At 42.1% G+C, this 17371-nt stretch overlaps 1 protein-coding gene across 1 annotated transcript in view; it reads right to left on the reverse strand.

Annotated features, from left to right (window-relative positions):
- TM4SF18 (transmembrane 4 L six family member 18) overlaps positions 1 to 17371 on the reverse strand; it is a 180038-nt gene that overhangs the window by 100139 nt on the left and 62528 nt on the right. Inside the window, exons 2-3 of the mRNA XM_078666354.1 lie at positions 11968 to 12063; positions 465 to 607 (exon numbers count right to left, since the gene is read on the reverse strand). Coding sequence (XP_078522480.1) covers positions 465 to 607; positions 11968 to 12063 — 239 coding nt within the window. The remainder of the gene's footprint in view (positions 1 to 464; positions 608 to 11967; positions 12064 to 17371) is intronic.

The raw sequence follows: 17371 nt of genomic DNA on the forward strand, positions 1-17371 counted from the left end.
GTTCACCCAAGAAATTTTCAATGGTATTCAGTGAAAAAAGAATTATGTGAAAAAGCGTATACATTTTTTTTTTAAATATGCAAAATACACAACCTCTATATTCAGGAATTACATAAGATTTTTCTTGCATAATCCAAATATATGCATTGCTGTCAGCCTCCCTCTAACAAGGGCGACTTTCAGCCACTCCTAATTTGTCAGTCAACAACACTTAGCATGCTGGAAATTGTAGGTCCTATATATACAAACAAAACAGAATCTAAGCAACAAGAAACTACATACCCAGAAATCTTAGTACTGTTGGCTGTATAAAGAGAACTGATTCAAAATCGGTCTCTAGACATTGGGTCTGTTTACACCTCTGTAGACTGTTCACCACATGCATTAAATAGAAGACAACAGCATTTGTGTGTCATGAAATTGCCTCTGCCTCCTTTCATGTTTGATGCATAACTGGTTCTTACCTGCCGGGTGTGTCCTTGAAAGGGTATGTCCAGCCAGTGACAGTGCTGCAAAATGGTCCTTGTGACAGGGCGAGTGAGGATATAATGAGGCAGTATCCAGAGAAAGTAACTCCAAGCAGTGCTATAATTGGCGACCCGAGCCTCTAAATATACAAATGAGAGTTAGAGGTGTATTTGTTGTGTACCCCCTTAAGCATTTGTTTTTCTTAACTTTCTTTAACATATCTTATTGGTTTCCCTCTCACAAAATTGATACACTTAGGTTAGTCAAATCATGCATAGAACCTTGTAACTACAGTACCCATAAAATTAGCAAATAGCCATATAAAGAGTGTTGCATCTCCAGGCTAACTTGGACCATCCACTGGGAATGTTCTCCTGAGTGTGACATCCATTTCCGCTCATGACCCATTACATAGTACGCCCCTGTGACTTGGTGATCAGGACGCCCCCTGGTTGGTTTTTTTTTTTAAGTTGTACATCTGGAGTAGAATCTACTGGGGAAATTTCCCCAACATAGTTTGAATGAGAATGTTCTAACGGTGGATTATCCAACTGATTTAGTTAACACTTCTGTCAGAAAGCAAGGATTTTCAATTTCACCAATGGTGACGTATCAATTTCACCAACTGTGACGTGGTGTGTGGGTGCGTGAATAGGTGACCAAAGTTTTCCTGCAAATGGCAGGTGAATATGTGAACATTTTAGTATTGCATTAAAGTGGGCTGTGGATTTATGTATGATGTATTATTATTATTGTTGCAGTTATAGTTGATTTGCATTTCAGATGTAGCCTACCATCATAGACTTTTTACCATAACTGGAACACTGAAATATAATTAGTACTGAAATAAATAATTGGCCCTTGACACCAAGAAAATGTTACTTTCTTCTCAAGGGAAAATTGACTGATTGATGTTAATATCGTACAATGTATTGACTGTATGACTAAACAATGCACATATCTGTATTCCAATTTCCTAAATGAAATTTTGTGAACAACAGCTCCTATGTAATTATTCATGTTTCAACAGAACTCGGATAAGAGTTGTTTAATTGGGTACCCTCTTCTATTTGGGCAATTCTGAGGCAAGGTATCTTACACCAAAAGCCCTTCATTTTGAATGACTCACTTACAATAGGCAAGTGCCTGGCTTCAAAATTTGTGCCAACATGTCATACACAAGTGACAAACAATTTCACCACATTTAATAACTCATCAAATGCTGTTGACAATGTCAGTAGATCAACATTCTGGGAAAAAATGGATATTGCAAATCAAATGATAGGACTGACAATAGAGTTACACCAGGGCAACTGGGTATACATTCAGCTGAGCAACGCATATGAGATACAATGACCTCAAGCACTGATGTGTAATACCTCTCATTTTGATTTTCACAGCATATAGCAGACATCCAGAGTACCTACAACAATTGTTTTTATCCTGTTGTGTGGTTGCATGGAGGAAGAGATTTACTTATAACATCATTTATTGTGTCACGTGAAACATAATTATATATAATGTAGACTGTAGGGCCTTACTAAATAGACTACAGATCTTCACTGACTACTCTTACAAATTACCTTTCAGTTAGGAGCCTACAGGGCCTAACTTGTCTGCATATTGCATAGCAATAAGATACAACTAAGACATTGTCTTCCTTACAGAAAAGTGTTTACGCTAATTCTTATAATTGTAATAAGTATAATCCTTACTAATATGAGATTCACCAACATTCTACATTCAGTACACACTTTAGTATGCGTGGTTGCCAATGCGCCTTACTCAGTAACAGGTCACTAAGTGACTGAGCCTCTATATAAGGTCCTTAAACGGGAGCATACTGGGTACTATGCGCCCGCACCCAGCAAGTGGTTGCCATATTTATTCTTACCAGACAACCACCATAATCAGCACAATAGTAAATAACCATACATCTCCCATGTAGAAGAAGAGGAACATCTACACACTCGGGTGAGGTGCCTGTCCCAAGGACATTTTCTGTAGCTACGAGGCATTAGCTTCAAATCAACAGGACATTGTTCAAGATGTTTTTACTGTAGGCACTGCAGATTAAGAGAGAAAAGGGGAGTGGCCTGGGGATACAGAGTCAAGGGCAGGGTATAGGTGGAAAACTGCTATAATGAAGATCAAAAGATGGGAGTGGCAGAGATTTGGATTGGACAGGGGTTAAATATACAGTGGGAAGAGCTACTCTTTAAGGGTGGTCTGACATCTAGATAGTTAAACTGAGACCAAATTTGGCTTGAAGAGATGGGTTTCCAGAACTATGTGGAAGTGTTCAGAGAATGGGGTTGTACGCCATCCACATGCTCTGGTGCTGCTGGGGATCTTATACCTCAAATTTTGCTGAAGCTCCCAGACACAGTTTCAAACTACAGTGGAACTATGACCTCTCTATTGGTACAAACACCAGGGAGAGACCATGTACTGGTGCCTCTAGAAATGAGAAAGATGTATAGATCTGAACATAAAGGGTCCATTTTTTCTAGTATTTTATACAATGTGGTAACTACCAAGAATAGTGCTCAGGGACAGGAACTTCAGTGAAGTATATGACAAGGGTTCTTAAAGTGGTACTTGAAGTGCTCTTAGGATCAGGGGAAATTCCTATGATGGAAGGAGTGGAAGGGCATGTGAAAGAAACAGGATACAAATCTTAAGGATATCTGAAATATACACAGCGATCACTCATACTTGCCCTATTATTCTCTGCATATACAAATAGCTACCATATGCATTCTATGTGTGCAGTTCAATAAACCAAAAAAAACACATTTGCGAAAAACGTGGATTCCCTCTGGACCACATGGTAGTTCTTGGAAACCTTTGGCCACATCAAGATAAAAAGGAATTCCAATGTCTACCTATATGACTTGAAGCATGATTTAGAGTTTGACGAATGGCTCACTCTATCACAAATGTGATGGATAGCCTATACTCCTTATTAATAGTGTCTTATGTCCTACAGTACTTGTAATAAGACAAACAAGATATCCATGAAATTTGTGTTGGAGTAACTTGTCAGTCAAACTCTAAATAAGGCCCTTGATTTCAGTGCTGCTGTTGTCACCGCCAAGGTTCAATTTTTTATTTCATTGAAACCCTTCCATTTGGACATTGTTTTGCAAGTCCCAGCTTCTGACAGCTTTGGCTAGGGAGTTCGGCCATAACAAGAGAGATTGACAGAGGAGAAATATCCATTGGTGGTTCTCCACTGTTGCAGAAGTGGAAAGTTCAAAATCCTGTGCCATCAATTTCATAAGGATCAAACCGAAAGTAAACAATAGATTCCTTGACTTATAGAGTGAGAGGGAGCCTATTATTTAGGCCAGTTTTGCCCTACTTGTGTGGCAGTAGCATGGGAGTTTACCATCTCTGCGGTATGCAAAAAGGCAGGGAGTTGTGGTACAGAGGCAATCAATATGATTTATCCAATAACCCAGAATCTGGAAAAACAGGAGTTTCCACCTAATTTAGGATTATAAATTTAGCACAACCTCACACCTCTGATATTTTATCCGGGCACTGTCACCAGCTAAAAGGGTTCAAAATGTGGGGAATAAGTGGAAATTTCTGCTCAAAATACCAATTTGCATTTTTATTCCTCATTTCTAGCGTTGGAAGTCTGCATCGAAAAGGAATCCAGCATCGGATAAATTAACACACCCTACTGTAGGCCTCCTTATGGGTGCCCAGATTTCACCCAAAAACGTGTTAACTCTGGGTGGGGTGGATTTACCGAAGATTATATGTCAAACCCTTAGGTTCTGCTGAGAAATGAAGAATTACAGGGAAAATGACGACTACCACCCCACATTTTCCCTTTTTTATTAAGCTATTTTTGAGCTGGGGTGCTAATATCTACTGACAATGAAAGTGAAAGTTATCTGGGAGAAAGTTCTAGATTGGCAGGAAATTGTCTTTTCTTGTAAAACTCAAAACAGCAACAGTTTGGGGCTCAAGAAAATGTATTGTGCTCGCATAGAGAGGGGAAGACAAAAGGGTAGCATAGGGAAGGGCGATTTGTTCTTTTTCCTGTCAGGGTAGCAATGCACCAAGTGGCATATTTACAAGGGAATGTTAGAGCGTGGCGTTATGCACAAAATGCTAACGTCATGCTCCTCCATTCCGTACACACAGAGTTGCACTGGATTTTCAAAGATATGGCGCACCCCTGCATTTTTCTAGCGCTAGCGCTAAAGTAGGCTGCCGAGCGCCAGTGCAGGCACGGCAAGGATGCCTGCGTTGAGGGAATGTGTGTTTATGTGCAGGAAGATGTCCCTTCCAGGCACATGAAAAAATCACAAATTGCGATTTGTAACTTCTATGTGTGCTGCATTGAGCAGCACACATAGAAGTTGCAAATTCTCATTTTTGAAACAATTGTTTGTGTGCAGAAAGGGACCCTTCCTGCACATAAACAATCATTCATGGTGGTTTTCTGTTTCTTTGTGTGGTGCACAATGCAGCACACATAGCAATAGCAAAAAAAAGAGAAATAAAGCATTTCTCCTCGTTTTGTCATGTTAAGACCAGGTTTTCCCTGGTCTTAATTTTGAAACAGCCTCCTATTTACACCACCTTTGTAAATAAGTGGCACCGTCAAAATCAATAGGTGTTGTTGTGGAATGCCCACTGCAACACCCATTGCCCACCCCATTCACGCTAGGTATAGCATGAAAGGGTACCTTATTTACAAGGTGGTGTAAAGACACGTTAACTGGCTTAACGCCGCCTTGTAAATAAGGCAAAACACCTATCACAACAGGAACGTTGTTAAAAGTGACATTCCTCAGGCGATAGGGGCTTGGAAATATGCCCCAAGCAGGGGCGGCTCCTCCATGTGGGCGGAGGAGCGTCACCCCGCTGCTTTCTTGCAGTGCGAGAAGCAGAAACATAAAATGGTATGTTAAATACCAAAACTTTTTTGGAATCAGCACTCATCAAAAAGTATCATAACAATCCTTTCACGTTAGATCAGTCCAAAGCAAAATAATATAAGGAGCAGGTCCGGACTCCACTGAAGGTCGGAATATATTCTTTATTAGTTGATCCAAACAATAAAATCCAAGTACACAAGTGATTTTCTCTTAGCCAACGCGTTTCGTCTCATAATCGAGACTTCTTCAGGGCTAAAGATAAAACATAAGCTAATTACTAAAAACAATATATACATATGTACATCGTTAAAATCAAGCAAATGTTACAGTATCAAGACATTGAAACCATTCCAAGTTAGCTATTATACTGCAATACATAGAGTATTCTCGCGGACCACATAACCAATAATTACCAAAAAAGTACAAGAAGGGAGAAAAGGAAGGCATACTTTTAAATTCAACACCAGACTTAATACAGTCATTTCTATAAATAACATTACCCAAAGGTTAGATGGCAGTCACAACGTTTATATCCGACATGCATAATGTAGTTAAAACATATCGCCAAAATTGACTTAAAGCATCTGTCACAGTTAGTGATGTATGCAATATGAAAAATTATTGACACATACCTCAAAAAATCAGCGTTAGATCAATTGTAAAAAGTTACTCTTAATAAGATATAGCTCAGCGAGAAACATCTATGTACATTTCTTTCATTTCTTAAAAATAGTAACACAAAGTAAATTAATTTGAATTAAATTAGGATCATAAATTATATTGTATAAAAGATCATATAAATTGAATTCTGTGCAGATTAAAACTCAAACAAATATAGAGATTTGCTTTGTAAATCTCCCATGTAGGGACATAATATGTAGAATACACGTTTATAAAATAACACATTGAGTATTGCACAAGACAGTAAATGCTAAGACAAACACCTCTTTGACAAAGTATGTTGACACGCAGCCTTGTAGCATATACACTAGAATGTTTTAATCAAAAGAGATGTTTCAAGAAACATTAATGCAATCGATAAAGAATCATATTAAACCTATTAATTACTATACCAAAGCACTTAAAAAAATCGATTCTAATATTATACTGCTGCATTTTATAAATGCATAACGCAATATGTAACACAAGACCTCCTAGAAGTGCAAATTGATACATAGTGCAATGTATTAAGAACGCCAAAGTATAGCCTCATAATGTTTATTGACATGTATTAATAAACATGCTGAACAATCTCAAAAATATGTGAGAAAAAGAACAGAGCTCTTAATCTATACCCAAACGAATGTAAAGGAAATCATCTCATAAAAAATATATATACCTGTCATGTTCAGAGAAAACCTGTTTAAACTGTAAAGAAGGAAAGAAAAAAGAAAAATTATTCTAGTGCTAAAGCAGCACACAAAGACTCCGAATAAATAAGAGAAGCCGAACAACAAGTATCAGAGCAGCAGGTCGAACTCACCGTTTTGAGGCATGGTGGCCAGCAACAAAGAGCAGCGTCCGCTTTCAAGCAGTAAAGAACTTCATATTGCAAAGTTGCCCATTATATATCAACTGTTAATTGGCAAAATTGAAACGCCTGTGCAGGGGTATGGCAAAAGGGGCCGTATTGCTTAACGCAAAAAGTGTACATGTAGCTATGGTCAATACCCAAAAAAAGCGTGTCGGCCATTTTGAAACGGGAAAATCGACCACGAAAATAAAACGTGTCCCGAATTCCAAAGAATAGTAACATAGAACCATGGTTAACCCCTTCCATGCTCATGACGGAACGGTTCCGTCATCAGCGTCGGTGCTCCGGTGCTGATGACGGAACATTTCCGTCATGAGCCAATACGATTTTAAACCCTTCAGCACTGTAGCGAAATTCGCGCAGCACTGAAGAGGTTAAGACTCAAAACAGAACGTGTCGGCCATTCTGAAACAGAGCAATGAGTTCTAGAATAAAGCGTATCCCATATTGAGAACAATTATATACATATATCAATGGTTGCGACTCAAGAAAAAACATGTCGGCCATTTCGGAACAGGTAATGGAATCCTTGAATAACGCGTATCCCGAAGCATCGGCATCTCTCATCTCTGTTACACCATGTGCAGACTCGGCTAACCAAAATACTATTATAAAAAAACAAGTTGATAAGAACTCAACACAAAAATCGGCTATCAACCCTATTAGTATCTACAATAGCGTAATAATGCCTGTAATGAGGGAACTCATTTGCTTCACTTTATAAGTATTAGGAAAAGAAAAAGAAGGAAAAAATAAAAAACAGAACAATGAACTCGAAGACCACAATACTATCAACATAGTATTTTGGTTAGCCGAGTCTGCACATGGTGTAACAGAGATGAGAGATGCCGATGCTTCGGGATATGCGTTATTCAAGGATTCCATTACCTGTTCCGAAATAGCCGACATGTTTTTTCTTGAATCACAACCATTGATATATGTATATAATTTTTCTCAATGTGGGATACGCTTTATTCTAGAACTCATTGCTCTGTTTCAGAATGGCCGACACGTTCTGTTTTGAGTCTTAACCATGGTTCTATGTTACTATTCTTTGGAATTCGGGACGCGTTTTATTTTCGTGGTCGATTTTCCCGTTTCAAAATGGCCGACACGCTTTTTTTGGGTCGTAACCATGGCTACATGTACACTTTTTGCGTTAAGCAATACGGCGCCTTTTGCCATACCCCTACATAGGTGTTTCAATTTTGCCAATTAACAGTTGCTATATAATGGGCAACTTTGCAATACGAAGTTCTTTACTGCTTGACCGCAGACGCTGCTCTTTGTTTCTGGCCACCATGCCTCAAAACGGTGAGTTCGACCTGCTGCTCTGATACTTGTGGTTCGGCTTCTCTTATTTATTTGGAGTCTTTGTGTGCTGCTTTAGCACTAGAATAATTTTTCTTTTTTCTTCTTTTTTCTTTCTTTCTTTACAGTTTAAACAGGTTTTCTCTGAACATGACATGTATATATATTTATTATGAGATGATTTCCTTTACATTCGTTTGGGTATAGATTAAGAGCTCTGTTCTTTTTCTCACATATTTTTGAGATTGTTCAGCATGTTTATTAATACATGTCATTACACATTATGAGGCTATACTTTGGCGTTCCTAATACATTTCACTACGTATCAATTTCCACTTCTAGGCGGTCTTGTGTTACATATTGTTTTATGCATATATAAAAGTCAGCAGTATAATATTAGAATCGATTTTTTAAGTGCTTTGATATAGTAATTAATAGGTTTAACATGATTCTTTATAGATTGCACTAATGTTTCTTGAAACATCTCTTTTGATTAAAACATTTTAGTATATATGCAACAAGGCTGCGTGTCAACATACTTTGTTAAAGAGGTGTTTGTCTTAGCATTTACTGTCTTGCGCAATACTCAATGTGTTATTTTATAAACGTGTATTCTACATATTATGTCCCTACATGGGAGATTTACAAAGCAAATCTCTATATTTGTTTGAGTTTTACTCTGCACAGAATTCAATTTATATGTTCTTTTATACAATATAATTTATGATCATAATTGAATTCAAATTAATTTACTTTGTGTTACTATTTTTCAGAAATGAAAGAAATGTAAATAGATGTTTCTCGCTGAGCTATATCTTATTAAGAGTAACTTTTTACAATTGATCAAACGCTGATTTTTTGAGGTATGTGTCAATAATTGTTCATATTGTATACATCACTAACTGTGTGACAGATGCTTTAAGTCAATTTTGGCGATATGTTTAAGTACATTATGCATGTCGGATATAAACGTTTTGACAGCCATCTAACCTTTGGGTAATGTTATTTATAGAAATGACTGTATTAAGTCTGGTGTTGAATTTAAAAGTATGCCTTCCTTTTCTCCCTTCTTATACTTTTTTGGTAATTATTGGTTATGTGGTCCGCGAGAATACTCTATGTATTGCAGTATGATAGCTAACTCGGAATTGTTTCAATGTCTTGATACGGTAACATATGTTTGATTTTAACGATGTACATATGTATATATAGTTTTTAGTAATTAGCTTATGTTTTATCTTTAGCCCTGAAGAAGTCTTGATTATGAGATGAAGCGCGTTGGCTAAGAGAAAATCACTTGTGTACTTGGATTTTATTGTTTGGAAAAACTAATAAAGAATATATTCCGACCTTCACTGGAGTCCGAACCTGCTCCTTATATTATTTTGCTGTGGACTGATCTAATGTCAAAGGATTGTTATGATACTTTTTGATGAGTGCTGATTCCCAAAACATGTTGTATTTATGTTTAGGCGTTTGCCCAATTGGGAGTTAATAGGGTTGTACTTCCTGGCTTCCTGAGCACCATCACGAGATTAGCAAGCCACTTATATTAACAGTTGCAGTAGTTTGCCTCGACCTTTTTGTGCTATTTTATGTTAAATACCAGTTTATGTTTCTGCTTCTCACACTACGAGACAGCAGAAGGCAGGTTTTGGTTGTGGGCTGGCGGGTAGACGTGTCTGCTAGAGGGCAGGGGAGGAGTGGATTCCCCACTGTTGTGTAACATAAGGCAATGTCTCAGCTGGAAATCATTTAGATAGACAAAGACAAAAAACGTGTTGTAGATCACAGCAGGAAGGGGATAAAGGAAGGGAGACGACAGTGTAGATGATAAAGAAAGGAGTTATAAATTTTTTCTTTATCATCTATACTGTGGTCTCCCTTACTTTATCACCCTCTGGCTGTGATCTACAACACGTTTGTTGTCTTAGTCCTATCTAAATGATTTTCAGCTGAGACACTGTTGTATGTTACAAACTTTACCTGGTCTCATCTGGGTTAATGGGTTATACTCCTGTATATTGTTTCTTTGCCCACTGTTGTGGGCGCTGACTGTTTGGTCGTCCCCAGGGCTGACCAAACCAGTCATACGCACTCTGCGTTTTCTCTATGCAGGCTGCATGCAGCCTACATAGGGAAAATGGCCTCCCCATAAACGCCTGTGGGGTCAGCGTCCCAGCCAATCACAACGCTGCCATTGCAGCGTTGTGATTGGCTTAGGGGAGAGGAGGGAGTCTACCTGTGGCTGCTTCCTATTGCAGAGAGGACGACGCTGACTGACGACGCGGAACGGCCTGCAAAGTAAGTTAACGTAACTTTTTTTTATTAAACCGAACCCCGTAACCCCCTCCTCACGCAACCCCCCCACCTGCGAGTCATACCTGATGCGACTGCCCCCACGTGTTTTGCTTTCCACCCTCTCATGGCCAGTGGTAACTCCTCATTCTTCCCCACGGTTTTATCCAGAAATGTGATCTACTGTCATCTGCTGGAGCCGCAGGGTGAAATTTGTAAAGAATAATTTCACTGAGGTCCGCGTCTTCGGAAACTTGTAACTGAGGACTGTAATTACCTGATGTAGTATTTCCGATAAACTGATAACTGTTAAGAACTTGGCCATCCGTTTGGATCAAGCCCTTACTCTGAAGGATCATGATGCTCAGACAGCTGGCTCCTGTTTCCATACAATGGGCCTGCTCCGTTGAGTCTTTCCTCTGCTTCCAGAATCAACTCTGAAAACTCTGACTCAGGCACTTGTACTAAGCCGTCTGGACTACTGCAACAGTCTGCTGATCTCCGCCAATGAGGCTTCGCTCAGCAGACTGCAGGTAGTCCATGATTGGTCCTCAATGCCCCCGCCCCCAGGACTGCCTCCCGCCCTCTTCTCTTGCAACTTCACTGGCTTCCTATTCGCCAACGGGTAAGATTCAAAGTTTGCTGCACCATCCATAAGGCGTTGTTTAATCTAGGCCCCACCAACCTCTTTTAAAAATGTACACCATACCTACCTTCCAGATCTCTTCGCTCGGGCTCCAAACATCTTCTTGTGGTTCCTCGAGTTAGGAAGGCTAGATCAGGGGGAAAGGCCCTTTCTCATCTTGGCCCCGCTATTGGAATGAGCTCCTCATACTCTTGAGACAATTCCCTGATCATTTGAAATTCAGGAAGCTGCTCAAGACAACTCTTTTCTGTTCTTGATCCAGTTGAAGTTGCATTACATCCATGCTGCCCGTCCAAAGCGCAGAGATACCCCTTCGGGGGTCGATATAGGTGTTATATAAATAAGTATATAAACTCTCTATGAGGGCCTGAGTGCTGATGTGGGCTCACCTTATCAACCAAAGACTGAGACGGACAATGTGGTAAAATTATTTATACATTTGAACATTTTACTTTATCCAGGTGCTGTAACACATATTGTGCATTGTTGGCAGTTAGACCATTCGGGGGGAGGATGCACGTGTGTATGGGCTATACTTTACTGTTTAAAGTTTACATAAAACTATATACTTATTTGAAGCCCAACCAAATGCCTGCATCACTTTGGCCCATACAAACATTGTTAATGGTGTTCTGACAATCGGAGGCTATGTAATCAAATAATTCTGAGACATGTGCATATTTCACAAATAAAAGTGTCAAGCCAGTATCTGCATGTTTTGAAATGTTAAAATGTAAACACGAATCTCTGCAAACATTATTAGTAGATCATGGAATGATGCAAACAAAGATAGGATGATAAATTACCGAACATCTTGGGCTGCAGCCTTTCCTGGGGTAGCAACAGCAGGCGAAGCATGTGTACTGTTCCACAGTGAGGAGGAGTGCGGCTACTATGAGCATCTGTAAGTAAAATACATACATTGTAAGTATGAGTAGAATCATGCATTTCAATTTCTTTTGAAAAAGTTGAACACATGCACCTACCAGATGTTAAAGGAAGTCGTGGGGAGAGTCATGGCTATTAAGGCAGCTATAAATACCAAGGAACTCTAAAGTATTACTCTACAGAATTTCAAGGTCTCATATGAGTTGCCTGGATGTATGTGGGGGATACTGGTGAGATAGAATCTCTAATTTTCCCTGTGTCCCCACATCTACTTCCACTAAAAACGAGTTATCGCCCTGAAAAAGGGAACCCTGCAGGCCTGGAAACACCGGGTCCAATTCGGGGGATGTTTCCCCCTTTTAGTTAAAATAACACACCCAAATATGCACATATTTATTACCTCTTTAGAACAAGTGGTAAATATGTGGGTAGGTGTTTTCTCTGGGTCTTGGTGTGGGGGTCAGGAGGTGGGGCGGTGGGAGGAGAGAATAGCTTTAGCTTTGGGGGGGGTTCTGCACCCACATGCTGCTTACGCGGGCAGGTCGGGGCCTTGTGCAGCAGCTACCACAGTCCCTGCAACTCTACTTGAAACTCTAGCAGGGCCGGCCAAGGACAGGGGCAAGCTGGGCGCAGGCCCGGGGCGCAAATATTCTGAGGGGCTCATACAAACAACATCTGACCCGTCCCACTTGCTCTTCATTAGGGCCTGGAAAAGACCTTGTAATCGGCCCTTAATGTCCCTTAGTGTAATTGTTAACCCCCCTTTGAACGCCTGCCCTACTACCATCTTCCTCACACCTCCTGTCGTCACACCGCAATGATTCCCTGCCCCACAACAAACACCAAATTTTATTTCCACCCAGTGTACTGTCCCGAATCCCGATCTATCCGATTAACCCCTTCCATGCTCCCGTCGGCCGTCGCAAACACTACCTCACTGGTGCTGCGAACGGCCAACGGCAGACGCAGCCCCGCCCACTCCGTGGAACACCCGCACTGTGGCGAAATAATCACCACGGTAAACGGGTTAAGGGCCATCCCTGGGTCTGATGTTTTGAGGCCTGTTCGGAGTTTGCAGACCTGATAATTCTGGGCCTCAAGACACTGGAAACTCGTAGTTACCCAGTCACATGTCCACTTTTGCGCAGATCCATCAGGGAGGAGGAGTAAAGTGACTATTAGACAGAGAGATTAAAAGCAGTATTTACACTCCAACCTCAACAGGGAAGTTTGTACACAGCAGCAGCCAAAACCGAGGAACATAATTACCCCAAACTTTGCACGAAAGCAGAATTTGACTCAGAGTACAGTTTTTAGTATTTTGGGGTAAATCCATTCAACAGAAATTGAGCCATTTGTGTTACAAAGGTGTGTCATGCTAGCTAACTATAATAACCACTTAATTGAAGAAGGGAATTATTTATTTTTAAACACACAAAAGGTGATGGGAGAAGCGCTTGCAAATAATCTAGCAGCTAGGAATCACTTGGGGTGTAATTACAACCTATTGTTTTTCACCCACTCTACCATTCTAGATTGAGGTCCATCCTTTGCAATTCAGTGCTGACCCTGCTCCCCTTGGAACAGTCATCCATGAACTACCAGATGAGGGCCTCTTCAGGAGGGACCAAAAGCAACTACAGACAGGTTTTGGCCTTATTAGGTCTTGTCAGTAGGGTGGAGCTTGATCCTGGGCACCGGAAGCAAGGAACTCACATCAGGGCATACCCTTAACCACTTAGGGTGTAATATCGAACACACACAAGGTGACAGAAAGAATGTTTGAAAATTGTCTAACCACCGCTTTCGCCCGGGATAGCATTTCAACCCATAGTTTTTTTCCCACTGTTATTCCCTAGGCAGAGGCCTGCCTATTCATTATAATGGTTTATTCATCAAATTAGTTAGTTACTTACTCATCTTAGTTACACTGATACTGTTGCCCAACATAAATATACTCAGTTAAGTGTTTTGAGTTTTACAATTATATACTTTGGGTTTTTTGGGGGGTAACAAGCACTATATAAATGCAAACTTTTGCAAACCTTTTTCTCTATTCTATTCCTCGCCATCCTTCTCAATCCAAATAACAGATTAATATGCACCACTCAAATTACTTTCATATTTCACTGTACTAATTCACCACTAAACCTTTATGGGTTCCAGAGCAGTGTGCTACTCACAGAAAAAAGCGCTTCAACACACCATCAGGGGTAGCAAGAGCTATATAAATGCAAAGCTTTTTCTCTCTTCTATCCCTCCGCTATCCTTCTGAATCCAAATAACTGACTAACCTATCAACCACTCACATGACTTTCATATTTCTCTATACTAATTCAACCGTAATCATTTATGGGTCCCGGAGTAGCGTGCTACTTGTCAAAAAAATGCTTTGACGCCTCGTCAGGGGTAGTAAGCGCTATATAAATGCAATTACAATACAATACAATAATAATACATTTTCAGAATTTGGCTGTACCCCTGCCACCAGTACTTGCAGGACACTCACCTCTGTTTTTGGCTTTGTACCTGGCCTTTATTCACATCCTGTCCCAAGTGGTCATCCATAGCTAGTGAAATGTGTGTGGCCTTTGTCTACACCATGTAACTTAGCCCAGCTTCCAGTGCCTGCTGAGCACTGCCTCTGCCCCTGCCCTACAGTCACTGGAACTAAGATGGGGTCAGTTCAGCTTTAAATGTCGGTTTGCAATTTAGTGATACCAAAGCTATAGTTATGTGGTTATTCCAAACAAAAAGCATATATTACTTTGCTCCTGTTTGAACCTATTTATGTAACATTTTCAAGTAATAGATAAAGTCAATTAAGTGAGTTCCCAGCCTTATTGGCCTGTTCAGGTAGGAAGGCAACATTATTGGAATGCCACAAACATTGCATTTCCCCTTAAAAACCACACAGTATTTTTTGCTCTCCACTACTGGAAAACCTGCTAGACAGAATTACCCTAACTGTTCCAGGGGAGTGGAAAAGGCATTTTTTTCCAGAAAAAAATACTTTGAATTAGCCCTAGGATCAGTTGCACAGCAAGGGGGCCATGATGAGAAAAGGGAACAAGGGCTACCCATTCCATTGTATAGCACAAAAAACAGCTTTCATTTGGATGCTGTGAACTCCAGAGACCCATAAGTCTGCAGGCCACAGCACGTGCTGCACTACTGATAGCTACTGCTACTGGAGTAAGCCCTCTGACCCTCGGTCTTGGTCCACTCTCTCCCCGCAGCTTTGCAGTGCCATCTCTTCCTCCAGAAGCTGACCTCTTCCTTGGGAGGTTCGAGACTGCTGCCCGCTCCGGAGCCTGCTGCCCGCTCCAACTAGGACCAGACTGCCTGCAACCACCATAACCTTTCTCAGCATTTTTTTTCTTAATTGTTTTCCTGTTTGCCACTGTTATTGTGCCCACCAGTGTCTTGCTCTAATTCCACACTGTTTTTATTTTCTCGTGCCTGCCTGTTCCTTTCGCCTTTCGCCACTGCGGCCCCTCCCCCTGGAATTCCCCCCCATAAATCCCCCTCGGAATTCCTACCAAGAATTCCCCCTCTCCTCCCTCCCACCTCCCCTACTTAATGGCGGGAGGGCGGAAGCATGCAGTGGGCGCACCAAAGGCAAACCCATCTGCGCCCGTCGGCTAGCACCAGAAATCCTGGACCTCCCACTACCCATCACTACAGCACTACCACCCTCTTCGCACTCAACCCTGGAAGACTTAGAGAATGCCGACAGCCCTCGCCGAACATGACCTACGGCCAGTTCTCCTGTCTCCACTTCCGCCAGACCCTCACGGCTACCCCGGCCTCCAACACTGCAGACGCCAGCACCAGCGACACCCTAAAATGCATCCTCCTCAAAGTATGCTCCGTACACAAACATGCCATGGAAATCTGGAACCTACGCGACTCTCTCTCGCCCGACATTGCCTTCTTCAGCGAGACCTGGACCAACGCATCCTCCGCCCCCAACAACAGCACCGCCATCCAAGACGGATACAAGATCCAGAGAAAAGACCGCCCCACCCACCCAGGAGGGGGCCTTGCCATCACCCACAAGACCACCCTCCACCTCACCACCTCCAGCGAAAGCTTCCCCTTCGCTGAACACCTGCACTTCCAGATCCAGACCACCCCCAAAGCCACACTCTGAGGAACCCTCGTGTACAGACCTCCTGGCCCCCGAACACCCTTTGCCACCACCATTACTGACTTCATCGCACCCCACGCCATCACCTCATAAAACTACATACTCATTGGAGACCTGAACTTCCACCTCGACAACCTCAGTGACCCCAATGCCACTATCCTTTGTGACAACCTCGCCAGCATCGAACTTAAACAACTCATCAACACACCGACCCACAGAGCAGGACACACCCTCGACCCCATCTTTGCGGCAGGAAACAGCATCCAATTTACAATGCAGCCACCATGGATTGACCACCATTGCGTACACTTCACCATCAACAAACCAAAGGCACCCAAACAAGCCCAACGCCCACCACGAAGGAACTGGAGCAAGTTTACCGATGAGCAACTTAACTCCACCCTCACCCAAGACAACAACACCTGGGCACCCGACACAAACGACGCAGCCAGAGAACTCCACACTTGGATTTCCATCTGCGCAGACAAGCTCGCCCTGCTAGGCAACCCTGACAGGAAACACCCTAGGAGAGCCGCCGGTTCACCACCACTCTCCAAGAAGCCCTGCAGACACCTGGAGAAGAACTGGAAAAACACCAAGACAACCGAAAACCACACCACCTACAACGACGCCATGATGGACTACTACAACCTGATCAGAGCCACCAAGAGGAACTTCATCCACAACAAAATCCTGGCCAACTCCACCAACTCCAAGGAACTTTTCAGTGTCATTCAAGAATTCACCAACCCACTCAGCGAAGCTACAGACATCACCCCATCCCAAGACCTCTGCGACAAGCTTGGAACCTATTTTCACCAAAAGATCAAAAACCTCTACGACAACTTCATCGACCATCCACCAGGCGCCACAGGTGCCCCCCCACCAGAAACACCAGCCAGCCCATCATCTCCAACTGGACACTGATCACGGCCGAAGACACTGCCTTACCCATGAAAAGCATCCACTCGGGGGTCCCCACTGCCCCCTGCCCCCATCACATCTACCACAGAGCTGCGGCCACCGTCGCACCCGAACTACAATGGGTTTTCTGCTGTGCTTGCCCATGCTCCTCTCTGGTGACTCTTTTTCCCTGTTGCTGACGCCCTACGTGGTGGGACCGCTGTCCCAGGGTAATACTCTGCTCCCGGCGCTGCTGGTGCTCGCAG

The sequence above is a fragment of the Lissotriton helveticus genome, chromosome 11 (assembly GCF_964261635.1).
Source record: "Lissotriton helveticus chromosome 11, aLisHel1.1, whole genome shotgun sequence".
Lineage (NCBI taxonomy): Eukaryota > Metazoa > Chordata > Amphibia > Caudata > Salamandridae > Lissotriton > Lissotriton helveticus.